This window comes from Arachis duranensis, chromosome 10 (assembly GCF_000817695.3).
Source record: "Arachis duranensis cultivar V14167 chromosome 10, aradu.V14167.gnm2.J7QH, whole genome shotgun sequence".
Classification (NCBI taxonomy): domain Eukaryota; kingdom Viridiplantae; phylum Streptophyta; class Magnoliopsida; order Fabales; family Fabaceae; genus Arachis; species Arachis duranensis.
Window position 1 is genome coordinate 86,886,030 of NC_029781.3, and position 12,527 is coordinate 86,898,556.

At 35.8% G+C, this 12,527-nt stretch overlaps 1 protein-coding gene across 1 annotated transcript; it reads right to left on the reverse strand.

Annotated features, from left to right (window-relative positions):
- Nucleotides 1-3,151: 3,151 nt before the first annotated feature.
- Nucleotides 3,152-4,234, reverse strand: LOC107470625 (uncharacterized). Its single transcript, XM_016090028.1, has one exon. The coding sequence runs from the start codon at nt 4,232-4,234 to the stop codon at nt 3,152-3,154; it is 1,083 nt and encodes a 360-aa protein (XP_015945514.1).
- Between the last annotated feature and the right edge of the window lie 8,293 nt (nt 4,235-12,527).

Consider the following 12,527-nt stretch of genomic DNA (forward strand, 5'->3'; position numbering starts at 1 on the left):
AGAGCTTCTGTCCCTTTTTAAGTTATGGGTCCGGTTGGATCCATGGGCCCAGTTTGGGCCCCGGTTCAACCGGTTCGGCCTTTCCGATCTAATTTTGGGCCAAATTTTCAAAATTGGTATCAAAATTCTCGTTTTAACGAGCTCTATTCTATTTTGATATTAGTTTTGCAATTTTAATTTTCCTAATTAAAATTCAAATTATTGACTAATTATTTACCGATTTTAGCGGGGTTTACATCCTACCAACCTATTAGGAATTTTGTCCTCAAAATTCAGAGTGAGTTACTTGAAAAGAGGTGTGGGTAGTCCTTCCGCATCTCTGACTCAAGCTCCCAGGTATATTCTTCAACACCAGCCCGACTCCAAGCTACTTTTACCAAAGAAACCTCTTTCCCGCGTAAATGCTAATACTGGTATCATCAATTCTAACCGGAGTTACTGGAAGCGTAAGATCTTCTCTCACTTGAATTGATTCTGGCTCTAGGACATGACTAAGATCAAAAGTGTATTTACGAAGCTGCTATACGTGAAACACGTCATGCAGGTTCGAGAGATGTGGTGGTAAAGTGATCCTATAAGCCACTGGTCTAATTCTCTTCAAGATTTCAAACGGCCTAATGTAATAGGGATTTAACTTCTTAGTTTTGATGGATCTCCCTATTTCAGAGTAACCTTCAGAAAAACGTATTCTCCTTCCTCAAACTCTAAAAGCTTCCACCTTTGGTCAGCATAGCTTTTCTGACGGCTTTGTGCCACAAGCATTCAACTTCGGATTTTCTTTATTTGCTGGGTGGTTTCACTTATCATTTCAGGTCCTATTAGGCTCTTTTCTCCTGCTTCATACCAACATAATGGAGACTGACATTTTCTTCCATACAAAGCCTCGTATGGAGTCATTCCAATACTCGCATGATAGCTGTTATTATAAGCAAATTCCACCAGAGGCATATTTTGATCCCAGCTTGCCGGCTGGTCTAAAACACAAGCTCGTAGCATGTCTTCCAAGGTTTTGATTGTTCTTTCTGATTGGCCATCCATCTGAGGATGATATGCAGTACTTAGGCTTAATTGAGTGCCGAAAGCTCGCTGAAAAGCTCCTCAGAATCGTGATGTAAAGCGAGGATCTCTATCAGATACAATGGTGGAAGGTACGCCATGTAACCTCACAATCTCCTTTATGTATAACCGCGCCAACTCTTCCATAGTACAACTTATCCAAATAGGCAGAAAATGAGCTGACTTGGTCAATCGATCTACAACCACCCGAATAGCATCACAACCTGTTCGAGTCCTTGGTAAACCCAACACAAAATCCATAGAAATGCTCTCCCATTTCCATTGTGGAATCTCCAAATGTTGAAGGGTTCCTGCTAGTCTTTGGTGTTCAATTTTGACTTTCTGACAAGTTAGGCACTTGCAAACATGCAACGCCACATCTTTTTTCATTCCTGGCCACCAGAACATCATTTTTAGGTCTTGGTACATCTTGGTGCTTCCCAAATGAATGGAGAACCCGCTCTTGTGAGCTTCCTCCAATATGCTCTATCGCAAATCCCCGACATCTGGCACAATTATCCGACCTTTGAACCTCCACAACCTATCTTTATCTTCTGACACTCTCCATTGCTTGCCTTTCTCAATTGCCGACAAAATCTTATACAATTCTTGGTCATTCTAATGATCCTTTGGTAGTTCGACCTTAAAGTCGCTTGAAATCTGTAACTGGCTTAGGCATAAAGTCTCAAACTCTTCTCTAATTCCCAGTTTCAATCTTTTGAAGGCTTTTAGTAATTCTTCCTCTCTTAGCATCATCCAAGAAGCACATAAGGACTTCCTACTCACGGTATCCGCCACCACATTCGCCTTTCCCAGATGGTAGTTCAGCTCGAAGTCATAATACTTTAGGAGTTCCATCCACTTCCTCTGACGCATATTCAACTCTTTTTGTTCAAATAGGTACTTCAAGCTCTTATGGTCCAAGAAGACTAGAGTTTCACACCATAGAGATAATGCCTCCAATCTTCAAGGCAAAGACAACAGCTGCAAGCTCCAAATCGTGAGTTGGGTAGTTTCTTTCATGTGGCCTTAACTAACGTGAGGCATAAGCTACAATATTTTGATGCTGCATTAACACGCATCCTAAACCCTTCAAGGATGCATCACATTATACCTCGAATGGTTCTCTCGGCTCAGGCAACACTAATACGGGTGCAGTAGTCAATCTCTACTTTAAGGCAAGGAAACTCTCCTCGCACTCCAGGGTCCACACAAAAGGAACATCCATCCGAGTTAGCTTGGTCAAAGGCAAAGCAAGCTGTGAAAACTCTTTAATGAACCTCCTGTAGTAACCTGCCAAGCCTAAAAAACTCTTGATCTCTGTTACTGAAGTTGGCCGCTCCCAATTCATCACTGCCTCAACCTTAGCAGGATCCACTGCTATTCCTTGCTTACTCACCACATGACCAAGAAATTTCACTTCAGACTTTCAAAACTCACACTTGGATAGCTTGGCATACAACTTCCTATCCTTCAGGATTTGCAGCACTGTTCGCAAGTGTTCTGCATGCTCATCCTCTGTCTTAGAGTAGATAAGAATGTCGTTGATAAACACAACAACAAACTTATCCAGATTTGGATGGAAAATCCTGTTCATGTAATCCATGAATATCGCCAGAGCATTAGTCAGTCCGAAGGACATCACTATGTATTCATAGTGGCCATAGTGCGTTCTAAAGGCAGTTTTAGGAATATCCTCATCTCTGACCCTTATTTGGTGGTATCCGAATCGTAGATCAATCTTAGAAAACACACCGGCTCCCTGTAACTGGTCCATCAGGTCATCAATCCTTGGCAACGGGTATTTATTCTTCATAGTAATCTTATTCAGCTGCCGGTAATCCACACATAATCGCATACTCCCATCTTTCTTTTTCACTAGTAATACTGGTGCACCCCACAGAGATACACTTGGTCGGATAAAGTTTTTACCCAACAGATCCTCCAGTTGAGACTTCAATTCGGCCATTTCTAGAGGTGACATCCTATAAGGAGCACTCGAGATCAGTCCGGCCCCAGGTATTAACTCAATGGCAAACTCAACTTCTCGGTTAGGTGGAAATTCCTCAATATCATCAGAAAACACCTCTGGAAACTAACACACAACCGGGATTTGCTCCAATCTTTGAACATCACCTGAAACACCCGCAGATAACAACAATATTCCCTGACATTCGGCCTCAGAACAATTCACTATCATGGAATTCAGGTAGTAGTTATTCACCACAACCGGCCCTTCTGTGTCTTTAGGCATAAAACACATTGTTTTTGCAGAGTAATCGAGTATAACATGGTTCTTGGATAACCAGTCCAATCCCAGAATGAGATCAAGACCAGTCATTGGCAAACAAATTAAGTTATGCGTAAAGTCACGCCGTTGTATTCGAAAAGGAACTTGGGGGCACCCTAACCTAGTCACCATAGCCTCGTGGGTGGCATTATATACGTTTAAATCATACCCCATGACTACTATTTTCAAGCCTAACTCATCAGCCTTCTCAAATGCAATAAAGGAATATGTAGCTCCAGAATCAAACAAGGCATTCAAAGTTTTACCAGCCATCTCACAATTACCTCTAATTAATGTCTCTGACCCTTCAGCGCCTACTGAAGAAGTAGTGTACACTCTCTTTGGCTGTTGCACTCTACCTGTCTCATACCTCTTCTTCTCTGGGCAACTGTTAGCCAAGTGTCCAGGCTGTCCACAGGAATAACATACTCCAGTCCCAAACCTGTATGGCCCAAAATGGTACTTCCCACATCTGTGGCAACTCACATCCTGCTGTGGCTGCTTCCCCTGTCTCCTTCCCTGATTAGCATTGGTATTAGGCCTCCTGAAGTTGCCTTGCCCCTGATTGTTCTGAGGGAAAAAGCCGCCATGCTTAAACTGTCTGCCCCTAGGTGCAAAATTCCTCCCTGTGGTCCTCTGGAATGGCATCCTCATACTCCCTTTTTCTGCTGCAGCCCTTCTGACACAATCCTCAGCCACCCTGCTCTTATTCACAAGCTCAGAGAACACCCGAATCTCCATAGGTGCTACAAAGCTCTGAATGTCACTCTGAAGGCCTCCTTCATACTTTATGCACTTCCACTCAGCAAAGTCCTCAGGAGCTCGCTGACAGATGCGTGAAAAGCGGCGCAACTCCTCAAATTTACTTGTGTACTCAGTAATGGTCATCTAGCCCTGTTTCAGCTAAAGCAGTTCAAGTTCTTTGGCATTTCTAACTGAGTTGGGGAAGTACTTCTTATAGAATTCCTCTTGAAACAACTCCCAAGATATCACAACCCCGTCAGGCTGCAGAATGGGCCTCATGCCTTGCCACCAACGCTGAGCTTCACCATGCAACTGGTAGCTTCCAAACTCAACCTACTGTTCATCAGGAACCTGTTGAGCCTGTAATACTTGCTCAATACCCTGTATCCAGTTATCAGCATCAGTAGGATTCAAGGTCCCTCTGAAGGTTGGAGGGTGAACCTTCAGAAAGGAAGAAAGTGACATTGGGCCATTATCGCCATTATTGCCATTATTTCCATTACTAATTTGATTTCCCAGGGCTTCAGCTATCGCTTGCATTGCCGCTACCATATTGCCTAAAGCAGCCATGAAGTCTACAGTGTTAGGAGTATTCCCTGACGCTTCAGACATAGCATTGCCTTTTCTGCTTCTACCTCACCCGCGTCCGCGTCCGCGAGTCGACATCTGGTCCTTATACACACCAAACAAGTGATATCAAGTTTATCAGTCTCAATATCGCAAGTTTAGTGCTTTAAGTCCCAAATGCATGCTCATGAACGTTTATGCCACATATATCAATTAGATATCCTACTAGCACATAAACACATACACAGAGAATGCACAGAAGCACAATCAGTCCGTCCTCAGGCTCTATAGGAACGAACTGCTCTGATACCATAATATAACACCCTACTACACAGAGTTTTACGCTTAAGTCATAGAACAGAGGTAGTGTGGTGTTACGGACCTCTACAAAATAAATATATACATATAATGGTGGAAAAGACAATATGCTAGGAGCCTTGAAAATGGGTAAAACAAATTCGCAAAATGAAAAGCGCAACGCTCGAGGAATATGATTACTTGCGTGCTAAGAAACCTAATAGGAAATGATAAAGATAAGCAAGAGAGTAAAGGAAAGCCAAGGAAACAGCATAACTAGCTCCTGACTTAGCCTGCGAAGCCAAGGCTGGCAGGAGAATATATAGACATACATATACAGATATCCCAAAGTACTCAAAACTCAAAATAAGGTCCTAGATCTCCCTTAACCTCTATGAGGAACAAAATAAACAAATTTCTTGGAGAGCAAGCTAAGTATATAGGTCTATTTATATATACAATCATAAAACTCAAAATAACCTAGGGACTACTCTGTTTCAAGATCCAGATGCCTAGCGAGGAGCCTCTCGACCTGCATCTGAAAACAACAACATAGTATGGGATGAGAACCGGAGGTTCCAGCATGGTAAAGGTGCCACGCGTATAATAAATAAGGTTTTGGGAATGCCAGAGGCAATCTTAGAACTCCGTCATACAATTGTAAAACCTAATTTTTAAACAGAAGCCACAAATAGGGGGTAGGTAATCTAAACATGTCTAAACTCACTCAATTTTAAACCTAACATAACACCAAGCCATTTCACCCTTCCTCCGTCCCTTAGTCATCCATAATTTAGCAGAGACAAGCAGCCAAAACAAGTTCACGCACAAGTAATAAGTAGATAGCGCAAGTAGCAAGTATAACAGGTAGCAGGAGGTATATATTCAATTAGGCAAACCCATGAAATGCATAGCAATTAAAACAAACAAATGCACATGATGCATGCCTGTCCTATGGCTGATGAGGCTCATTTGTCGGTTATCCAGCCAACCCGACAAGTCTGAAAACCTTAGATTGTCCCTCATCACGCATCCTCATGAGTCTATACATAGATTTCATAATCAATTATCATTTAAATCACTCAATGGGGGCTATCCAAACCCGGGAATTTATACGTGCCCGGTCTCCCTTACGACGTAGGGTCAACAGAGTATCGAGCTTCGACCTGGCTACAAGATTTAGTATTATTCTCATCTTCTCCATATAAGTCATCATTTACCTCTTACTTCACCCCCAATTTATCTTATTTTCCTAGCTTCACCTAGCTACTGGATTTAGTACTATACCTTAAGTCTAAAAGGAAGAAAACTGAAGTTTAGAAGTGAAAATCTGATTTAAAATACCAAAAATCCAGTTTTGCAGCAAACAGAGGCCACGCGTGCGCGTGGCCCACGCGCACGCATGGTGAGAATAGCACGTCATGCTTACGCGTGAGTCATGCGTACGTGTGATCAGCCTTTCACGCGCACGCACGGCTACTCACGCATACGTCATCAAAATGCCACGCCACGCGTATGCGTGGATGGACGTTTTTCCAAAATTGGCAGAATTCCCAGAAAGCTACATAACTAGTACTTTAACACCTTCATAACACGGTTTTATACACCAAACTTCCATCGTCCATAACTTTCTCTACAAAATTCCATTTTTCACAAAATTGATATCGTTCAAAACCTTATAAAACCATCTTTCATTTGAAATAAACCACATTTCCATCCAATATTTGAGGAGCAAGTTATGGGCTTTCAAAGTTCACCAAAATTTATTTTTTTTTACCAAACAACATCCAAACCTCATTTTCACCACATTCATATTCCTTACCCATAAACCTGCATATTATTAACATATCCAGCCCCAATTCATTAACAACCACTCCTAAACTACCTTTAACTAATTCAACAAGCCATAACCACCAATTTATATCAACATAAACCACATATATGAGCAACCCTTCATTAACATATATCAACCCCTCAATACATATATCATCCCTTCACATATATTAACCCTTCAACATATATATCAATCCTTTATTAACATATATCAACCAAATTTCATTAACATGTAACAACATCAACATCAACCGATCATTAATAAGTCCAAGAGCACATATTCAACAACATCAACAGCTCAAGCTCATAAATTCTAATTCAAACTCAATCATAAATTTATCCAATATCATCACAAAACTAATCATTTAATGCATTTAACCTTTTCAAATTAACCTATGGATCTCTAGCCTAAGTTTTCACAACACCTTAAATGTTAAACGCGCGAAACCTAAACCATACCTTAGCCGATCACTTTATCAAACCAAGGCAGTCTCACAAGCTAGAATATAGCCCCCCAAGATCAACAAAACCAGCCACAAACCGAGCTTCAATCACTAATAATCCTCTAAATACTCACTTTTCAATTCCAATGCATGTATATGAACTTAATTCACACCTAATACATACATAAATTCCAAATTCAGATTTTACCTAATGGATTCAAAATTAAATTAAAGTTTAGAAAATTCTTACCGCTCCCACACGCGTTGCAAGTCAAACCCCTAAGCCCTACAAGCTAAATCGAACCTAGAACATCAAAATTGGCAAAATCTCACTATAGGGTTTCAATTTCAAGAATAGAAAGGTGATAGAGATTCTGGGGTGGAAATGGAGCTTACCGATAAAATTGATCCTATAGAAATGTAGAGCTCGACGCGCTGGACGCGTGACTGCGAACGGTGCGGCGATCGGAGCTCGAACGGAAAAATTGTGGTAGTTGGAAGATTGGTGAGGGTTAGGGAAAGCTCTTTCCTTCCCCCAAATCTGTTCGGTGTTGTTGTTACTGAATGGGGAGAAAGAGCTTCTGTCCCTTTTTAATTTATGGGTCTAGTTTGGATTCGGTTCAATCGATTTAGTCCTTTCGGTCCAATTTTGGGTCAAATTTTTGAAATTGGTATCAAAATTCTCGTTTTGATGAGCTCTATCCTATTTTGATATTAGTTTTGTAATTTTAATTTTTCTAATTAAAATTCAAATTATTGACTAATTATTTACCAATTTTAGCGGGCTTTACACCTATCAAGGATTCGTTAAAAACATTAATATGTTAATTTCTTAAACTATCTAAACTATTAATTATGTAGAGTACTGAATTTGACATTTAATTATATCGAGTACTAGATTTGAAATTTATTAATTTTTTAAATTATATTGCAAAAATATTAATTAATTTAATATTATTCGTCTCTCACATGATTAGCATATAAAAGATGCAAAAAAATTTATACCTACCAATGGTAGAGTGAAAAAAATTTATGTATATTTTGTTAATTTATTTTTTATTTAATCTATTTTACATTCAAAAATATTATTTTTTATTGATTATTAGATTATTGACGTATAACACAACAAACATAGTAAGATAAGAATTTTGTTAATTGATTTTTTAAATAATCTGGTAATTTAAGATAAGAACTTTGCTAATTGATTTTGTTAATATCTTTTTTATTTTTAATCTATTTTACATTGAAAATATTATTTTTTATTGATTATTAAATTGACATATAACATTTAAATGTGGCAAGATAAGAATTATGTTATGTTTTGGTTGTTTCAACTTTTATGATTATTTTTTTCTATTTATTGTTCTATGTCATGGGCCATGTAAGTTTTAATTTATTATTTTTTTATATATATTCTATTTTAAAAATCATTTTATTTTATCAGGGTTTTTAATTTATTTTATTATTTTTTTTAATTTAAAAATCTTAGAGTCTAAAGATCTTCTGTTAAACGATTCCAACCATATGATCAAGAAGTAGTTCAACAGAATAGGTTTGAATTTTGGTAAGTTATTGAGTCTAACAGAAATAAACACATTGAAATACAATAAACAGAATCATTAATTCAACATTTACTAATGGATAACTACTAGAAGAAAAAAATATTGCATAAATAATAAAAGTAAGTTCATAATATACAAACTAATTTAGACAACAACAAAAAAAAATCGTAACAGGAGAAAGATATAAATTTTCACCTTTTGTTATATGGTACAAAGATTATATATAATATAATAAATGGTGCATGTTCTCATATATAAGAACATGGGACTTAATATTATCCTTTCATAGAATTTTCTACCTTAATAAAAGAACTAATATCGTTTAGACTTTATATTTATTTTCATACTTAATAAAAAAACTAATATCATTTAACTTTAATTTTTAACTTTCAAGATACATGAAAAGATGTAATTTTTTATGTATTAGATAATTTAAAAGATACTTATTATATAAGAAGTTAAAAATATTTTAAACTTAAAAAATTATTTAATAACAAAATTAAATTTGTTCAAAATCGTAGGGAGAACTAGAGAGAGAAAGAAAAAGTTAAAACCTTCTAACTAATTACAAAAAATCACCACCATCAAAACTATTAAATTTTAGTATATTAAAGCCCAGTTTGGATAAACAGTCTAATTAAGCTTCTTTTGACAAAATAGCTTAAACAATAAATGGCTATATTAAAAGTAACTTATAAATAAGTTATTTTGTATTTGAATTTTTACTTCTAAAAGTGCTTATTTTATAAAAATGTTATAAAAAGTAGTAGTATTACAAGAGAAGCCATTTTTTTTAACTTCTCTATAAGCTTCTAAATAGTTTCTTAGAAAGCTACAATTTGCTTTTTGAAAATTGTACCAGATATTAATACTACTAGTTTTCATAAGTCATAAGCTCAAAAAAGTTACTCTTAAAACTTCCCAAACGGGCCCTAACTGGGGTTTAAGAAGTAAATCAGAACGAGGAATCTAAAATTTTTTTTATCTCTCTTTATATAGTATTTCACTTTAAGTAACTATTTTTTATGGATAGTTTTCAAATGATGAAGAAAATAATAAGAAGATTCGTATTAGATTATAAAAATTAATCTCATCCTTATAATACGATAACATTATTTTAAAATATATAAAATAAAATAATAAAGTATAATTTAATTGATGTGCAAAATAAAATAAATATGAAACTTATAAAATAGCATTCAAATGTGGATAGTACTGGTTCCCTTCTTTTCTAAGGTATTATATTAAACTGCGGCTTAAATTTATAATTATTAGTTAAAAAACTTACAATTATGTACTATTTTTAATTATTTTAGTTAAAAATAATATATTTTAATATTTTTTTAGGATTATTGACATCAAATTTGCATCAAATTTTGATAATTTAAAAAAAATTTAAATACTTTATGTCTTAATTTTTTTTAGCAAAACTTCAACAACTTATAAAAATTAACACAATAGATGGTTATAAATTAAAGTGATAAACAGAGTAAAAGTTGCGATGATGATACTTGGTAATAATTAATAATAATTGGATGAAGAGAATGTCGAATGAGGGAAAAAAATGAGACAGGAGAACAAGATAATATAATAGTCACAATGAAACAATGACATGTATGTATATAGAGAATAATATATAGTAAGAGAAAGAATAGTGTTTAATATAGTGAGAGGATATAATAAAAATATAAATTAATAATTTTGAAAAAAATGAAAATAAAGATAATTTAAAAAATTAGGTATAAAATAAAAAATATATTTTTTATCAATTGAAATTATGAATGAAGATAAAGAGTGTTTTGAATATAAATTTTTTATCATTGCTTTAAATTAAATATTATCAAAAAATAAATAAAAAAACAATAACGTTTATAAATAGTTAATTGTAAATAATATTTCTAAATCTTTATTTTCATTTTGTTACACATAATAACAACATAATAACTTTGTTTAATATCTTATTTAATTTAAATTTATAAATTTTATACATTCTAAAAGTTAAATAATTTATAAAATTTTTATTTTTTTAAATTTTTTTATTCTTAATATTTAGATTATTTTATTAAATTTATAATTTTAAAAATAAAATTATAAAAATCAATCTCTTCAAAACAATAGAAAAGCGGTTGAACAGGCACGATAGTTCCTGTTGAGCCGCTAGTACATAATAATAGTTGAATGAATGTAATATTCGAGGAGGCTTAAAGGAAAGCTTAAACAAAATCGTGAAAATAAAAGCGCATCACTTGCGTGAACGGAAACTTGAACAGGAAGAAAGTAAAGACACATATTATAATAATAAGAGTGCGGTGTCTAAAGATATAGAATATCAAGCTCTAGGCTCGACCTGCGAAGCCAAGACCGGCCGGAGAATAATATCATATATACATATATACAACTCACTATCCCAAAATACATAGACATACACTTAGTTCTCTATAAAAGCCTCTAAGAGGATAAGATTTAGAACATGAACACTAAGAATCATCTAGACATATATACATATACATAGCAAAATATCAAAAGTCTAGCATCCCAACTTCGATTGCAATCAGAACTCTAGATGCCTAGCGAGGTAATGGTGCCAATATATATAATATATAAGGTCCCGGAAAAGTCAGAGGCGATCCTAGAACTCTGACACTCAGATTTAAAACTTAGAGTTATGAGTTAAACTAGAAACAAGGTAAACTATCTAAGGTACTGAGACTCTAATCCAATTATAACTCAACCCCTTAATTCTCACTCCCCTTCAACCCTCCAAAACTCCAGTGGAACCTCCCTCGTCCCTCCTCCTCTAGACAAGGGATCTCTTAGTTGCATAAACATATAATACAGACAAAGAAAATACAGAAGATTTCAGTTACAGCAAATAGGACATATAATAGTTAAGCATAGATTATCAAGTAGGCAACCCCAAGTAATGCAAACTTAAACAAAATAGACAAATGCATATGATGTATGCCTACTCTATAGTTGATGAGTCTCATTTGTCGATTATATAGCCAAATCCGACATGTCCGGTAGCTAACCCTGGACTGTCTCTCCGTGTGTACATCCCCAAGAGTCTATACATAGCTTTTACAATCAATCATCAAACTCAGCTCATTCAAAAAAATTTCGAGGAGTTAAAGTGCCTGGCCATATCTTGTGACGTAAGGTTAACAGAGTATCGAGTCTTAACCTGGAGCAAGTGGTGGCTAGCCATTGTATCTACCCAGAGAAACTCGTATCTCAGATAAAAAGAAGTGCACAAGCCAAAATAATCATTCAAATTTAATTATTCAATATAATTTTAGCCATTGTTCATCACATATTCAGTGTTTCAGCACTTCTCAATTATAATTCACCACTTCACAATCTTTTTTCACCACTAAGTAAACACCCTCTCAATGTTCACCCCTCTCCCTATGAGTAGAAACTAAATTTGGAACTCAAAGAGGTAACTATAGAGGTCTGGAAGTTAGAAAATAGGCTGAAAATCACAAAAAATTCATTTTTCTAAAAAAGAGGGGTTCTGCGTACGCATGCCATGTTTCGCATAGCGGGAGTTTCATTTGCCCAACTCGCGAACATGAGCATGGTCCGCATACACAAGCCCCTTAGACAGAGGAGATGTCTCGCATCCCGTGGTACTTGCGGCCTGTAAAATCCGCCTTTCACGTACGCATGCACACACCCACGTACGTGAGATGTCTAGACATAGCCGAACGTTCGCGTCACGTGTGTGTCCGC

What these genes read in the sequence shown, in the direction of transcription:
- LOC107470625 (XM_016090028.1), bottom strand. Translation starts at nt 4,234, where the DNA reads ATGACCATTACTGAGTACACAAGTAAATTTGAGGAGTTGCGCCGCTTT.